Here is a 16,532-nt window from a genome sequence, read left to right as displayed (position 1 = left end):
AAATCTTTATGAAAAGTCCAAGGCTTTTCAAGGGCATCCTGCTTTCTGCTTGACAGGTCTTTGCAGGGGTATTTCTTCCATTCAAACAGTTTCTTTGTTGTTTTTGTTGTTTGGGTTGGTTTAGTTTTAGGGGAGTTTTATTCGTTTGTTGTTATTGGGTTTTTTTAATATACCTGTCTGTCACAACCAAAAAATCTTCAAGTACAAAATTTCCCCCACGAATAGTTGTGTTCTGGCAAGCATCAGAAAACTCACAAACAAACTTGTGTTCCATCTTCAAAGCAAGATTTGGGAAAGATACCAAAAAAGGCAACATTATTAGACACACATAAAAACACCACAAAATAGGAAATAAGATATCTCCTCAGGGACATGTGGTAGCATGTAATTTTAAAAAATCTTCAAAAGCAGAGCAAATTAAAGTTTGCCAGGAAATATTTGAGTTTTCTGTCATGTAGCAAGTGGCAAGATCTCTTAATATAGAGCTGTGTGCAGACTCCTAAATGTAAAGAGGCATACTGAAAACCCCTCCTATCAGAGGGTCACACTCAAGCCTACAGAGCCTCCAGCTATGCTGGAGGCCCCATACGAAGCACAGGGCTCAGTCCTCGGGAGGACACTGCACCTTAGAGAAAAAATGGGCTGTCACCCTTCTCACACCACAAACTGAAGTCAAACCAGGAACTACCCACAGGTGTCTTCAGACCAATAACTGCTGTCCTGAGTCCAATGTCCCTCTAAGCTCACTCTCCTCCTCCTAACTTGCATAACATGCATTTAGGTGCAGGGCAAGCAACATTACCACATTCTTGGCACTCTCCTACGTCTGATAAGAGAGAAGAGGTCAGACTGAAGACTTCTGTGCTCTATGCCAGCTGTTGAAGGAGTATGTTCTCCTAGTTACCAGGGTGGTTTGGCTGAGGTTCACCACATGGGGCAATCCCCATGGTTGACTTCTACAGTGTTTTCGCTTGCCTGGCTCTGAGTTTTTCACCACTCAAGTCCAGGTCTCTCTCTTCTGCTCATGTTTGCTGCCTAATGAACCCCCTGGCAAAGCTATTCTTCCATATCCTTCTTTGTGTCCTCTTCTCCACAGTTGCCTCTAGAGTAGTCAAGATCACCATGTGCAATCATGTTACCCAACTGTTGTGGGGATAAAAAATATCATAGAATAAAGAGTTTCCTTGCTCTCACTTTTGGAGAATGAATATTCAGTCACTACACAGGTACCTGGAGAAACTGCTAAGAAACAGACAAAGCTAAATAAACCTCTGCAAGTGGCAACTGATCTACAAGTTTCTAATAGAAAAGACTTCCTCTAGAGTGTCTAAAAAGATGAAAGTTGTCTTCACGTAGCAAGCATGTGCAGAGTCAGATTTTTTTAATCCCTGAGTTTGAACAGGTGTTAAAATTTTGGGGAGGGCATACTCTTAAGGTAATTTCACCTCCTTACACAATGTCAAAGATCCAATGCACAGTCTGACATTTTTAAAACAAACAAACGAAAAATAGTAGCGTGTACAAAACAATGAGAGAGAAAAACTTATCTCTCTGTAAACTTTGTGGAATCAGCATGGATGCTTACCTGTAGGACAGATATGGTTTGCTCCAGCTCCACTTGCAGTTCTGGACACATTTCTTTATCCACATGAAAGACAAAGGAGGTTCCATAATCCTTCTCATTGTCTGGTGTCCAAGGAATAGACAACTGCTTTTGATATGCCCCTGGGACAGACACCTTGACCTCACAGCATCCTGCACATTACAAAAAGATGTTTAGGAGCCATTTTTTGAAAATCACATACTTATTAAGTGTAGCTGAGACTATGAAAACACAAGCAAAAACTTTATTGTGTGGTACCCAGTAGAAAATACCCAGTATTATTAATTATTGAAAAGTAAAAGCAAAATTACTTTAAAAGTCAATATTGCAGTCAGTAAGTTAAAATGCACTGTATAGACAGAGAATCAAGTCTCCCCTCTCTCTCAAGGAACAAACATGTTGAAGAGTAGTGCTGACTTAAACTCTCCAAGCAGCCCTACCTTGCTGTTTCTCTTTTGTGTTTTCCTCTTTGGTGACAGTGCCTTGCAGTGTCAAGCAAGGATGAACCTGTGAAAAAAAGAAACCAGCTCTGGTTATACAATTTTTAGTTCACTTCTTTGTTGAAGTTTAATCCATCTGCTATATTAGTTGTAGGTTTACAGCTGCAAGCTGTTCAAAAAAACATTAAGCATTGTTTTGTTATTTCAAATAAAGACCGAGTTTTGTTTCAGTAGGACAGGATTATTTGCTCTTGTTCCAAAATAAAAACCACACTTTCTGTTCAGGTACTGGGGATTTTTTATACAGGCAGTACTTCATAGTTACAAGTTACCACCTGGGGTTTTTCTGGTTTTTTAATTTTTAATGTATGCATGAGTTCCTATTCAGAATCTGTTCAGATCCAAGGAAGTACTTCATAAATTTCTGTCCCACCTTGTCTATGTCCTCATGAAATTTAGTCTCTTACACCATTGAGCCATCAGCTTATCCTCTAGGACAGAAGATGAGATATTTAATGGGCCACAATTCCCCTAAAAGATAAGAAACTACTCCACTGCTTGAATATAAGACTGATTTGCTAAGGGAAATTGGAACACAAAAGCTTCCTTTCTATGAAATAGTTTTCAGAACTGTGTTGTTAAAGGCCACCAATTTTTCAGGAGAAAAAAAAGTTGAAACTCTACATTTCAACCATTATCCTTTTCTTCTTACAAAAAAACATTACTCCAGTCCCTTTTCTTTCAAGGGAGAAAAGAGGCCATAACACCTGTATTTTTAATGTATAACACACTGATTTTCTTAGACTGATTAATAGAAAAGAACAGGGAGTAATCCCCTACTTAATAATGGCATTGATAAAAGCTTAGAAATAATATGTGTTAAAACAAGAAGAGGGACTCTGCCTGGCCAGGGTCTAAGCTAGAAAACACAGTACAATCTTCAAGACTCACTTGTCTCCTAAAGACATTTTTTACAATTTTTATAGCAGCCTTACTGGGAAAAAACAAACAAACAAACAAAAACCTCAAAAAAAAAAACCCTCCCCCTTTCTGTAAGTTGGTACCAAGTTTAAAAACGGAGGAAGATTTTTATACCAACAAATTTTAAAAAAGAGAGAGGCAGATCCTGGAGAGAATATGAGCTATTTGGAAGCAGGATTGTCCTTTTCCTCTTGCTACCAAAAACTTATCTTCAGGAGTAAATCACAACACACATGATTCTGGCTTCCATGTACTCACCACAAGGACTCCGTTGGTCAGTACCTCTGTAGGGGCATCTGAGCTGTGAAAGCAAGAGATTTATTGTAAGTGATGACTGGTTATAATTTTGCTTCATCCTACTTCACAGACTAATTGGCTGAATAAGCAGTGGGGTGAAAAGGTCCTCAGTGTGGGAGATCCAGACAATCACCAAGTATATTTCCCTTCACAAAATAATGGGGGCTGGGAAAAACTGAAGAAAAAAATTAATCTGCAAATATAAGCATGTTCTGTAAGATCTCCCTATCTCAGTTATTTTGATAACCTAGAGAAAAACTGAACTTAGATAGACTATCAGATTGATAAAGTATTCATTTGTGTATTTTGCAAGGTCAACTGAAAACTTTCCCCTCCTGAATAACTAATCCATAAAGTGTTCACTTACTTCCCATGAAGTCCAGCAAAATATTATTTCTTTTTTGGTACCCCAAAAATTTTGGCATCTGGAGCATTAAGGATACTTTTGGTCAGCCATTAGTGAATCAACTCAAACACCACAGAGAACTATAAAGCATTAGCCTTTTTATGGGCTGTCCCTGCACAGAAAATGCAACTGACAACATATCTGCAGAGCACAAGTTCATTCAGCTCTTCAGGTAAGACTCACCATTTCTCCAAGTAAAACTCTACATCCAGCTCTTCATTAGCCTTTGAAAATAGAAGTCGGACATTGGTGACCCTTGATCCTGAATATATGAGACATTTTTCCAAGAGATTAAGCTTTTCTCCTGTTACATAGTTATAGTAACTTCCTGTTAAAATAACTGGGTTTGTCCCTTTTATAAAAGCTCCAGCTAAAATTTGAAATGGTTAAATTTAGCCTTTTGTTTTTGTTATTTAAACACCCCTCTCCCTCTGGACACGTCCTATATGACCAGACACACCTATATTTGAAGACACAAGCACACAGAAGTGAGAGTTTGCTCTCAGATCCATTACTCTGCTAATGAGAGAAAAAATCCTCCTCTGGCTCAAGAACCACTGCAGCACCATCTCTGCAAACAGCTTCTGCGTGAAGCTTTGGGCTTCCTCCCATTTCCTATTTCAGCAGCTTGCACTCTTAGCTCCTTGCTGTCTTTGTCCTCTACAGACTTTGTTCCAGCCAAAGTCTTTTCTCCTCCCATAGCATACAGCAAATATTTGATATCAGACCTAACACAGCTTTTAAAATAACAAAGTAGAAGCCAATGTGGGTTATTTTCTTCATTGAAGTTGAAATTTTCACTCCCTTAACTACAGATCAAGATGACTTAAGCATTCAGCAAATGGACAGAGTTAGTGGGAACAAGGGAGTTACTAAGCCTCTTTCCATGATCATAGATCATTTGGAGTGCCTGTAGTACTGCCCAACACCTCCCTGTGAACTGCACCCCAGTTAGTCTGCTTCTGACCACACCAACAGTGCTCAACCCCAGTTTCTCAAGAAAACACATCATTAGCTCACCTTTAACCCAGACCTATTGTAGCAATGTGTTTGTGGCATTACAAAATAGATCGGTCTGGTGATGTGGCTTTACCCATGTAAAACAGGCTGTCTTCTAAGTCCATAAACAGGTGCACAGGCTTGAGAGCAGCTGATACACACCAGTGTCATCCACATGAAGCAGAGGTTAAATGTACTAAACATAATCCAGACGAAAAAAGCTTCTCTCAGGCTTTTGACTTATTAGATATAGTGGTAACCTTTGCAGCAATAAACTTGGTTTTTGCAAACTGATGATGACAAACTAATAAGGCAGTATCCACAATGATTATGGACTGCAAATGCCTTTCATTTTAAAACCAGCTTATGTTCCTCTAAGTCTCATGAAAAACTAATCCCATTTAAAGGTGTTTTAACATTTCTGAAAGACAGCAGTAATCCCAAATTTTATTTAGCTGGAGCATCCCAAAGACTGTGGAAAACACACACAAAGTTACTAAAGAACTTGGAAACACCTCAATTGACAGTAAAACAATATGTGCTGTCATCAGTCGTTGATTCATTTTTCCCTTCTGTCTTCTCCAACACAGGTAATCAAATAGCAGGCACTGCCAGACTTGTGCAGTTATGAGCTGCAGCCACTCCCAGCTGAGCCAGGGACTCACCTCGGGGTTCAACCTGAAGGTGCGCAGCAGGGGCTGACCCAGCTTCATACCCCCCACGTCAAAGACGATAGAGGTGAGCTCATCACTCACAAGGACATCCTTATCATAGAGGGTCAACTCCAGAATGTTCTAAAAGCAAACAGAAACAAGAAGCCTAAGAGGAAGGGGCAGAAACACTGACAAACCTGGGTAGCTATATACAATAGACACTTTGTGCATTAATCAACACGCTTCCCCTTTCCCAGTCCTGAGGAAAATCAAGTACTCTCAGCAGGGCTTACAGCATGTTAAGCAAAAAATGCTCGTAGTTGACACCATTTAGCCAACGTATTTTCTCAGCTTCCCAGCTAGAGGGAGGCCCCAGCTGAACACGTGGCAGTATTCTCCACAAGCTCCACGCACAGATTCGCCTGAGGAAGCAATAGCAATTTCCACTCTTTCAGGATGACTCAGTCCAGGATGTTATAGGGACCAATTGCTTCCTGCTCAGCACTGTCTCAGAGCTGGTAAATTCAAGAGAAACTGAAATATACACAATGAGAGCATATGGCACCCAAATAAAGAGTCTTGCAGCAACTAGTTCTCAAGGAGACAAGACTGAACTTAGAATTGTGCTGGCAGTCTCCAGCAGTAACCAGGCTGAGGTCTCATGAGCCTGGAGGGAAAGAAAACGATCCCACACTCTGATGTTTAGCTTTCAATTTTCTTACCAGTCAAGTCAGCTACCATTCCACATTTGTCACCAACCAAAATGGTGACAAATGGTACTGGAGTACACCAAGTGTACTCCAGTGAGGGGGATATTTTCTTGTTAATAGACACCTTATTCCAAAGCCTGGGATGTTATTCAAAGCCATAGTGTCCCACTAAAACTGATCTCTTAAAGTACAGTTTCCTCCCCCCTACCATTAGTGTCTACTTTTAGAGTGAATGATGACAATCATTAAAAATACTGTATTAGGTCCTACACAGATAGTAGCTGTACAATCTCTATCCAAGAGTTTGAATTCGGTTTTCTCAATCATAGGAACTGATGGCAAAACTTGACTGAATGAACAAAGTGGCAGTGAGTAGAAAATTAGCTCCTGTGAAAGAAGCAGCAAACATGAAATAGAAACTTGCTTAATCAAGGAATTTCCTTGAACTCCACCAGGTAATGCCATAACTTCCCTTTCCTGAGTTGCATCACAAGGACATTTATGGAAAATTCCAGCTGCAATTTACATGAGAGTGCAGTTAACCACAGCAGTTTGTATCACTGGACATGCACAGTACAGCTTTTTGTACAGTGAAGACAACTGACACCTTACAAGCAACACTAGTTTTGAGGGTAATAAAGAAGCCTTGGTTTTGAATGAAGTATCAAAAGGAAGCCAGTACAAAAACACAAGTAGTCCAGCCGGCTCCACAAAGTGCCCTTACCTTGACAGCACTATGGATCCTATACTGGAAAGTTTCATTCCATTCTGGGTTCTCAGAGTTGTCAACAACCTGAGTTCGGGAGACTCTGGGAGATGCAGTGGGCAGCTTTAGTTCCACATAGCAGTCTGCCTTGGACACTAGAGCAGAGAGTGAGAGACAGGCACCAGAAAAACTTCATTCAAACATACTCTTTCCCTCATTTTCTAGATCTCATTGCATCATAAAAAAGTGCAAATTTAAGGCTGGACTTCTAAAGCAAAATAATGAAGTAAATGTCTTTAAGCAGAAGCAAATTGAGTATTAGGTGCCTATATTTCTTTTTTCTGGTTCATCCAAGTCATAAAGCCCTTAATAAAAAAGGATACTATTTAAAATGAGGAAGATCAACTTTAAAAAAAAAGATCACTGCTGATACCAGGCCTATTGCTTCTTGTCCTATCACTGGGCACCACTGAAAGAGCCTAAGCCTACTAAAGTCCAACTTGACAACATCCACCACTCCTATACCCTTGGTTTATTCTGGCCAGGAGCCAGGCTGACTGTTTCCATTCCCTGAAAATAAATGGTTGTCCCAGAGTCCTTCTTTCTTCCATTTAGGGCCCCTTCAACAAAGCAAGTATGGGGACCATTCTTCACTCCAGCTGAACAGACAGGACATAGAAAAGAACTCTTCACAGCATAATTCTGGCCCTCAGCCTCTCAGGAGGGTTTTCTGCTCCCTGAACAGCTATTTGGCATTCCAAGTAGTTTGATGTTGGATGCCAGATATAAACTTAAGGCAGACTACCTTACTCGATTTAATCTGAAGTAATTTAATATAAATGACTTTCAAAGATCCAAATGCCTCAGACATCCCTGAGATCTTTACACAGGTGTGTAAGTGGAAGGGAATATATACCATACTATCAAAACCAGGAGGAGATAAAAAGCTTATCAGTCAACCACCTACTTCCTTTGGAGTCTGCAATGGCAAACAAATAGCAGGTACATGAAGTAAAGCACTGCTACAACTGAGAAAATAAACATTTGAAAGCTGGAATTAAAGATTTCTACTTCCAGGTTCAGGAAGACTGTTCAGCAAGAGTCAGGGTGAAACTTGCCATAACCAGAAGGCTGAATCCAGAGAAAGGGATACAGAATGGGCCACAGTAGAACAGGTAAAGGAGCAGGGAAGCAAAACACTACCAGGACTTACTTGATTTTGTTCTGCAACTGCTTAATCTGCAGATTGGCCTCACATAAAGTTTTAAAATATATATAATATAATATAATATATTCTTTATGTTATAGATATAATGCTTTACATGAGAAGCTTTTGTTGAGACATAAAGGCAGTGCAATGTGCATAGGGAAGAGGCTTCCCGCAATGCTCTCTGTGCTAGAGGTATGCATCGAGGAACCAACATGTTCTCATAATACCTTGAGTAAATACTTACACACATCTGTACCCTTGATGTTTCTGGCTCGGAGGACTTTTACTGTTAGGTTGTAGGAAGGGTGCTTTTCCCACTGAAAAGAGAGAAACAAGCTCAGCATTTAGCTCAACTGCAATGCCTGTTCTGCAACTACACTAGTATTAGACCAGAGAAACGGATCAGAACCAGCCAGCCCAAAATAAGATATTAATGAATCAATTTGGGAACACATGTGACACTTTCAGTGTCCTGGAGGACAACTAAAGGAGCCTAGAAGGAAACTCAATTCCCTTTCAGCAATGCAATGAGGGATGTATTACAGTAACTCCTCATGGACTTCAGAAAACAAGGTCCTTATTTAGGAATTCCTCTAATTATAGATCAGTTTTTAATTGCTTTGTTAGTATATTCTTGGTGAGCGAAAGTTGCTCAAATACATTCACGACAGCTAGTTTAAGAGTACTGGCCAAGGGCACAGTAATGCTTGAGTAAAAGCAGACGTGGCAAGAATCTTAACAGCAGGGTCTGAAGTCATAGAAGGCATACGCTGTTTACAATGAGAAAAAAACCCCAAAACAAAACAGTTTCTTGCCAAAACACTTTATGGCAGTTTGAGTAAGAAACGACAAAACTTAAATCCATTTTCATTCTGGACTGTTACTGGTATCAGCACTCTAAATATGCATGTCACTTTACCAGCATAGATAAAAATGTAATCCTTACTCCTGAAAGCTTCTGGGAGATTATTTTTGGAAAGTAATATTAGTATCTACATGCCAGGACTTGAAGTGGAAAAAAAAAGTCTGACTGGATCCTAGAATATCATGAAGGAGAAGTGGGGGGAGGGCAGGGGGCAAAAGAGAACAGCTTGAGGTGATTTAGTACAGAGACTGCACAGACGTAATTGTATAAGGCTCAGGAACAGAATGGGATTCTGCCTCATTTTCATCAGTTATGACACAATCCTGGCCAGTTAAGAACTTTTCCTATTCTTAAATCACATTTTCAAAATGCTTTGCACGAATGGTCATTACTTCACATTCATAATTTCAACATGGCTGGCTTGAGACCAAAATTTAATTTTAGATACGCTAAGTATTCACTTACAATTAAATTCAACAGGATCTTCACTTACAACAAAATACTGCAGATTGAAAAATGATGCACTGGAAGAGGTTGCCCAGAGAAGCTGTGAATGTCCCATTCCTGGAAGTGCTCAAGGCCAGGCTGGATGGAGCTCTGAGAAATCTGGTCTAGTGGAAGGTGTCCCTGCCCGTGACAAGGGGGTTGGAACCAAATGACGTCCGAGGTCCCGTCCAACCCAAACCATTATTTAATTCTATTATTCTTGAAATATTATATAAAAAATGTAGGCACTGTATATCACTAACTGGGATCTCACAGAAACCAGTGAATCCTGAATTGTTAAACTCTTCTTGAATATTCCTTACCTGATAAATGCAATTATACTATGTTTCTTAAGCAGTCACATCCTTGGTGAGTTTTCCTTATTTTTCATCTCTTGGAGATACTTGCCAGCTTTTGCAAAACAGGCTTTGAACAACACGATAAAACCAAGGCATACATAGTATACTGAACATTTTTGTATTAAGCAAGCACCATTCACCCTGACCAACAAGCAAAGAGCAAAAACTACATGAGTCACCTAAGATAACTCACACGCAGATACCAATTAAATTTGTGCAAATAAAATCCAGTTATTACTAATCTTAAGGGCCACTTACTTGCAGAATTGACATATTGAAGATGCTCATTCCTTTATTTGTTTCTGTGAACAAGACATGCCTTCACATCGAATTTCACCATGAGTTCCACCCTTCAGATGCTAGTTTTTCCTCTTTAAACCTTTCCTAATCACCTTTCTTTTATTTGATCCCTGACACTAGTTTCTCAGGCAAAGGCTGACCACCTTTCCACTTCATCAAGTGGATTACAGAGTGAATGGATTACAGAGAGAAATTCAAGATTGCGTATGTTATTCTCACCAGCTTCCTAAAGTTGCTGCAACTCTTCAATTTGTTGAGACATGAAGCTACTTAATCACACCCCCATGGCTGTGAAAGCAATCCTCACTCACATAGCCTTGCTATCACCTGGAAATCAGACACTATCAGCAGAGGGAGCACAGAGCACCATGAAGATAGCCTATCCCTCTTTTATTGCACACCATCTGTCAAAAATGTACTTACATGCTCAAAAAAAAAAAGTCCTTTCCAAATATCTCTAACACCTTTGATTTGCAGCCAGTCATTACACAGATGAGGATACATTTTCCACACCCAGATCATAATTTAAGGGCATATAACTCCACAGAAATTCCACTGTGCTCCCAAACCTGTGCAATCGGTTATGCCAGAACCTTCTCTTACACCGTTTGCACTTTCAGCAAAGGCACAGCAAGGTCACAGCATGTTGCCAGGTGAGCCTGCAGAGTAATGAAGCATGGGAGTATCAGATATGCTCTATCTGAATGATCAGGGAAAAGGCAGGCAAGAAATGTGTATGGGAAGTGGGCAAGGAATAATGATGACAGCTCTGCCTGTACCAGCATACATGACAGCACACCAATGTATGTGACTGATGCAAGCAACTAACTTCTGCCTTGCATTTTAATTATTTTTCAGAATCACTGCTTTTCCAGAGCTCAGGAGTGCATCTAAAGCAAAAAAAGAAAAGCCCCCTTTAAATTCTAAAATGAGGGTAACAAGGCTGAATTTTCACATACTTAATTTAGCAAACAGCTGTCTGTACCTTTCATCTAAACTGAAGATGCTGATGCAGCAGGAAGCGACGGTAAAACAACTCATTCCAGCTACAGGACCAAGTAGTCTTTACTTTCATATAGTCCAGGATATCTGCCTTTATACAGTGGCATGTAAGCGCTGGGATCCACTCCACAGCTCTCAGTGCATGCAGAGGACTCACCATAGGCCTGCCAGACTCATTACAAAAAAGTTGTCAAAGCAAATAAAAACATAACTTCTAAGACATATTTCGTGTTCACAGCTACTGGGAAAATCAGGTAGTTCAAAGAAATGTCCATTTTACCAGTGGAGCACTTTCTCCCCATCTTGTTCCTGCTCTCAAAGAAACACTGCTGCCCATCCTTGTGGCCAAAGCATCACAAGTTTGCCTTTAAACCCCAAAGCAAACCCCTGACTTTCCTAGGCACCCCTTACACTGTCCCTCCTCCCTCAGGAGTATGCATCTGCAATCATGAAAGGAGCCTAAGAACCATAGTCTTCTAGCAGGCAGGATTTACAGTTAGCCAGGAGATGAGCAGTGCCAGCAGCTCAGTAACACAACAGCAGTGGCAAACACCAGGCTCACTCTCAGTTTATTGCCATCTGCCTTTAGAAGCGAAACTGAGGCTAAACTGTAGAAAACTAGAGATCTGATCATGTTAAATGCACCTACAAAGCCAAAAGGCTGATCTGCTGCCCCACCCCTTGCTCAATTACTATCAGTTAGTCAATACAAAAATCTCTCCCTGCAGCCAGCAAAATTTTTATAAGTTAATTATTTTTTTATTTAAATAGTGAGCACTTGAGGAAAAATATATCCAGTGGTTTACAGGTTAATGGAGGCTAGCACGAGTCTCTTCTAACCTGATCTCCCAAGTACTAAACAATAATATTAAAAAGTGAAAAAGATAATTTTTATCACACAGCAAGCAGAAGTGCAGAAAGGTATACAACCAGCAAGTTGTCTTGTGACAACTAATGGTCACCTCAGTTTTAAGTATTATTTTGAGGGGTTAGCATGACAGGACACAACAAGGGTGATCAACTTATAGATCGAATCTCCAGCCAAAGGCTCCTTCACAAACATTTAGCTTAAGACAAAATTGAGGTTATTGGCCCAATCATCTTATACAATGAAACAGTTTCACTCCAGGGACAAACACGTCAAAACCACTTTATCTGTTGTGGTTGCACTGCATTATGAATGGGAGCTGAAGCCATCATTAGTCTTTGTCTACTTGAGATCATTAATCTCTGTAGGACAAGATAGAAAAGAGAAAAGAAGGCAACTGTAATCAATGATATTTTGCAAGAAAACACATAAGCATGATTTTGTCTCTACTGATGAAAAGTGCAGTATTCTGTTCTCTCCCCCCAAAAAAGTACTTGGCATTAGCATCATTCTGCTCCCCAAAACCTAACGAAACACAGACTGGCTCTGGATTTCCTCACGCAGACCCTAAATTTCATAAAAGCCTGAAATCTCTATTAACATTATCATTAAGGGAAAAGTCCGGATAACAATAAATATTTTCATTCCTGCGCAATGCAGGACTGGTTTTCCCCACGTGCAGCAACAGGAAGGCACTCCCGAGCACATCAGCTAAGGAATGGCATCTCAAAGACAGCACCGCGAATTGCCTTACCCGCCAGTGATAGAACCCAGTCTCTTTCCTCTCCTTCCTTTGGAAAAGCACCGCCGCCAGGAAAGGCAGCACTCGGGGTGGAAATGGGCCCCGCAGCACCTCATGGAACATGGGAGAAACGTCCTGCCGTCTCTGCAGAAAATCTGACAGGGAAACCCAGAGAACAAGGAGAGTCCCGGGACGCCCGGCTGCGAAGCGCTGTTTGCCACAGCCTCATCTGAAGTTTTGCGCAGGACTGGGCTGCGCTCCAGCTGTGAGAAGCGGAGGTGTGGCCCACACTTGCCAAACAAGCCAGCTCAAAACCTCGCTGGCAGGTTTTTCCAATATTGCTACAAGATAAGGGCAGCGAAGCAGCACCAAACTGGGAAGCCCTGGGCAGGAGGAAGCAGTGCTTTGTGATCCAGCCGTGACATCAAAATCCCCAGTCCAGATTTTCTTGGAGAGTTCCAGCAACCTGATGTACAACTATGGCCATTTTAAACCCTTTCCAGAGCTTCAGCACAATCTACCAATATTTTTAAATAGAAAGAATCTGGCTTGAAGTAAAATCAAATTTGTCACTGACTGCAGCTGTTCAGAGTTTCAGGGAGGCCACAGCAGCAACACCACAGTTTGGTCTGCCACAAGATGCCTCAGGGAATATGAATTCCCCACTGTATCTCCCCTCTCTCTATGAGTGGCCTGCATAAGTCTCCCATTTTTCCTCGTTTACATGTAGTACAGTCTTGATTTTTCCACCAAAGGTTCTCAAAATATTGTACAAGAGACAGAACAGATTTTTTTAGGGGTCTATCATGCCTTAAAAAATAATTAAGTAGTGAAGGAAATAGTTTACTAGAAGTGATTAGCTTATTAGCAGCTGCTGACAGTTGTCCTGCTGGAGCCTTTTATCAAAGAGCCAAAATTTATGAACTGAAATTGCAGACCAAGTACCAAACTTTAGTGTTACAACAATTAAAGTGGCAGAAAATGTATGAAAGCCAGTAATGCAGCATGTCATTAGCTCCATGCAAACATGAGAATGTGACACATTCTCAGCAAGGTCCCATTCCTTAATCATTTCCTGTCATTAGTGTCAGTCACCAGACTAGAATTTAAGAAAATTAATAAAAGTATAAGCTTGGACATTTCAAACACAAACAAGTCAGCACTAGGTGGTGAATTCACAAAACGAAGAGTCAACATGGACAAAATGCAAACATAATGCCATTGTGAAACAGCCACCCACTGCCCTGAAGCTCTCGTGTCCTACTAAATGGTGCAGCAGACCACTGGGCTGAAAAAGCAATTTCTTTGCTTTTCTACTTACCACTACACTAAAAGTGAAGGACTGCAGCACGCCTCTATGAAGAAAGGCTGAGAGAGCTGGGACTGTTCACGCTGGGTAAGAGACGCCTCCAGGGAAACCTCACAGCAGCCTTCCACTAAAGTGGGCTTTTAAAGAGGGAGAGTGGCTTTTTACACTAGCGGATAGTGATAGGACAAGGGGGGATGGTTTTAAAGAGGGTAGACTTAGATTAGCTGTCAGGAAAAAATTCTTTACTTAGGGCATGGTGAGGCACCAGAACAGGCTGCCTAAAACAGTTGTGGAAGCCTCATCTCTAGAAGTGATCAATGCCAGGTTGGGGCCCTGAGAACCTGATGCAGTGGGTGGCATCCCTGCCCATCGCAGGGGGCTTAAATCCAGAATATCTTCAGGGTTCTTTTCAACCCAAACCACTCTATGACTATCATGTTAGGCTTTATTTATCTTCCCAAAAAATGCAGAACCAGAAGTGTTCTTTTTTTTACATTTAATCTAACACAGTTTGACTATAAATTACAAGGAAAATCTAGGTGGCCTCACAGTACAGTGAGAGCATGGAGAAATCACATTTATTCTAGTTTGTTACAGGCAGCGTATTAAGCCTCTGTATTGTCTTGAGTGCCCAATTGCATATAAATTAAGCTTACCGGACTTCTAACGCTCTCTCCTCTTCCAATGAAATCTCACTCAGCACAGAGATCTCATGTTTACAGAATTTCTCTCAAATTTCTCAAGAAAAACTGAAAGCTTTTTAGAACATATGCTTACGAATTGTTTCATAGTCAACAACAGATCACCCATTAGCGGTGTTTTTGTGCAGTTTTAGCCATCTACAGACACTGTTGTCAGCAAACTTAATATCCAAAGAAAAACTACTTGGTTTTGTTATCTCCCAGCAGACTAAGAAAACAAGCAAGCAAAATGGTACCAAAAGATGAAGAAAGCCTCCCACCGGGTAATTCTACTTCTGCTTGTATTAGCATGCCCACAGGGGTCAAGGTAGATGTGTATCTACAGTGCGGTTTGGTGTTTTTGTCAGAAAGCATGAAATGCCATCATCAACTATACTATGTATTATTTAAAATGTGTGCAGATATGACAAGGGACCCCTTTTTGTCCCATTAGCAGCACTAAGAGGAGAGCTGAAATGCAGTATGTAACTAGAAGAGATGAAAATTTGAATGGATGTAATCAAGGATAGGATTTGATTTGGGTTTGGGTTTTTTTTAAGTTTTCTCCAGAAATACCAATATACTTAGTTGTTCAATTTACTCATCAGTGACTTGGATGAAGGGGCAGAGGCCTCCTCAGCAAGTGTGCTGATGACACCAAGCTGGGAGGAGTGGCTGAGATTTCAGAGGGCTGTGTTGCCCTTCAGAAGAACCTCGACAGGTTGGAGAGATGGGCAGGGAAGAACTGTCTGAAATCCAACAAAGGCAAATGCAGGGTCCTGCACCTGGGGAAGAACAACCCCAGGCACCAGCACAGGCTGAGGGCCGACCTGCTGGAGAGCAGCTCTGCCAGGAGAGACCTGCAGGTCCTGGTGGACAACAAGCTGTCCCTGAGCCAGCAGTGTCCATGTGGCCAAGAAGGCCAATGGTGTCCTGGGGTGCATTAGGAAGAGCATTGCCAGCAGGTCCAGGGAGGTGATTCTGCTCTACTCAGCCCTGGTGAGGAGGCCACATCTGGAGTGCTGTGTCCCATTCTGGGCTCCTCAGTACAAGAGAGACTGGAGCAGGTCCAGTGAAGGGCTATGAAGTTTATGACGGGACTGGAACATCTCTCTTAACAAAAAAGACTGAGGGAGCTGGGCCTGTTCAGCCTTGAAAAGAGACAACTGAGAGGGGACCTCATCAATGCATTTAAGTATCTGAAGGGAGGGTGTCAGAGGATGGAGTCAGGCTCTGCTTGGTGGTGCCAAGCAATAGGACAAAGGACAGAAACTGATGCACAGGAAGTTCCACCTGAAAATGAAGAACTTCCTTACTGCGCAGGTGGCCATGCACTGGGAACAGGTTGCCCAGAGAGGTTGTGGAACCTCCCTCACTGGAGATATTCAAGAAGGATCTGGAAGCAATCCTGTGCCACGTGCTCCAGGATGACCCTGCCTGAGCAGGGAGCTTGCACCAAACGACCCGCTGTGGTTCCTCCCAACGTGACCCATTCTGTGATTCTGTGAACATGAAGACAAAAGACTTCCTCTGTGCTGGTACTTCCCACATCTATAGAATGGGAAAACTGAGGATCTATATTCTACTTCCAACACCAGACTACTCTATGAGCTACAGCCCAAGCAACTGCAAAGCTGTGAATCTAAACATTTCCTGATTTGGTCACACAGAGTTTAACATTCCTCCCCAGGCCAAAATAGCGAATCACCAGTCAAAAAAAAATTTGTCAGTAATTTTAGTGTTCTCTAGTAAGTACATATTTAATGGTATAATGGTGTAGGACTTGCAAAAACATTACTCAAAAAGATAATATAAAAGTGGTTTTAGTAGGATTTTGAGAACATTCACAAGCACGAATAAACTTGTAGATTTAAAAACCTACATTAAGAATTGATGACATGGCCACATTTGATTTA

General features: G+C 41.3%; 1 protein-coding gene across 4 annotated transcripts in view; it reads right to left on the bottom strand.

The window, feature by feature from the left end:
- Nucleotides 1–14,354, bottom strand: part of PLA2G4F (phospholipase A2 group IVF) — a 28,609-nt gene extending 14,255 nt beyond the window's left edge. Inside the window, exons 1-8 of one of the 4 annotated variants that reach the window (XM_048308037.1) lie at nt 12,640–14,354; nt 8,250–8,322; nt 6,814–6,950; nt 5,392–5,520; nt 3,911–3,951; nt 3,283–3,325; nt 2,044–2,110; nt 1,586–1,755 (exon numbers count right to left, since the gene is read on the bottom strand). In XM_048308037.1, the coding sequence (XP_048163994.1) occupies nt 1,586–1,755; nt 2,044–2,110; nt 3,283–3,325; nt 3,911–3,951; nt 5,392–5,520; nt 6,814–6,950; nt 8,250–8,322; nt 12,640–12,750 (771 nt within the window). In that variant the 5' untranslated portion in view covers nt 12,751–14,354. Of the gene's footprint in view, nt 1–1,585; nt 1,756–2,043; nt 2,111–3,282; nt 3,326–3,910; nt 3,952–4,747; nt 4,916–5,391; nt 5,521–6,813; nt 6,951–8,249; nt 8,323–10,438; nt 11,812–12,639 lie in introns of those variants that run through there. The other 3 variants (XM_048308035.1, XM_048308036.1, XM_048308038.1) reach the window with 3 other exon arrangements.
- Nucleotides 14,355–16,532: the final 2,178 nt, after the last annotated feature.

The sequence above is a fragment of the Corvus hawaiiensis genome, chromosome 6 (genome assembly GCF_020740725.1).
Source record: "Corvus hawaiiensis isolate bCorHaw1 chromosome 6, bCorHaw1.pri.cur, whole genome shotgun sequence".
NCBI classification, from domain to species: domain Eukaryota; kingdom Metazoa; phylum Chordata; class Aves; order Passeriformes; family Corvidae; genus Corvus; species Corvus hawaiiensis.
Note: the sequence above shows the minus strand (reverse complement) of the source record. Positions and strands in the feature narration are given on the sequence as shown.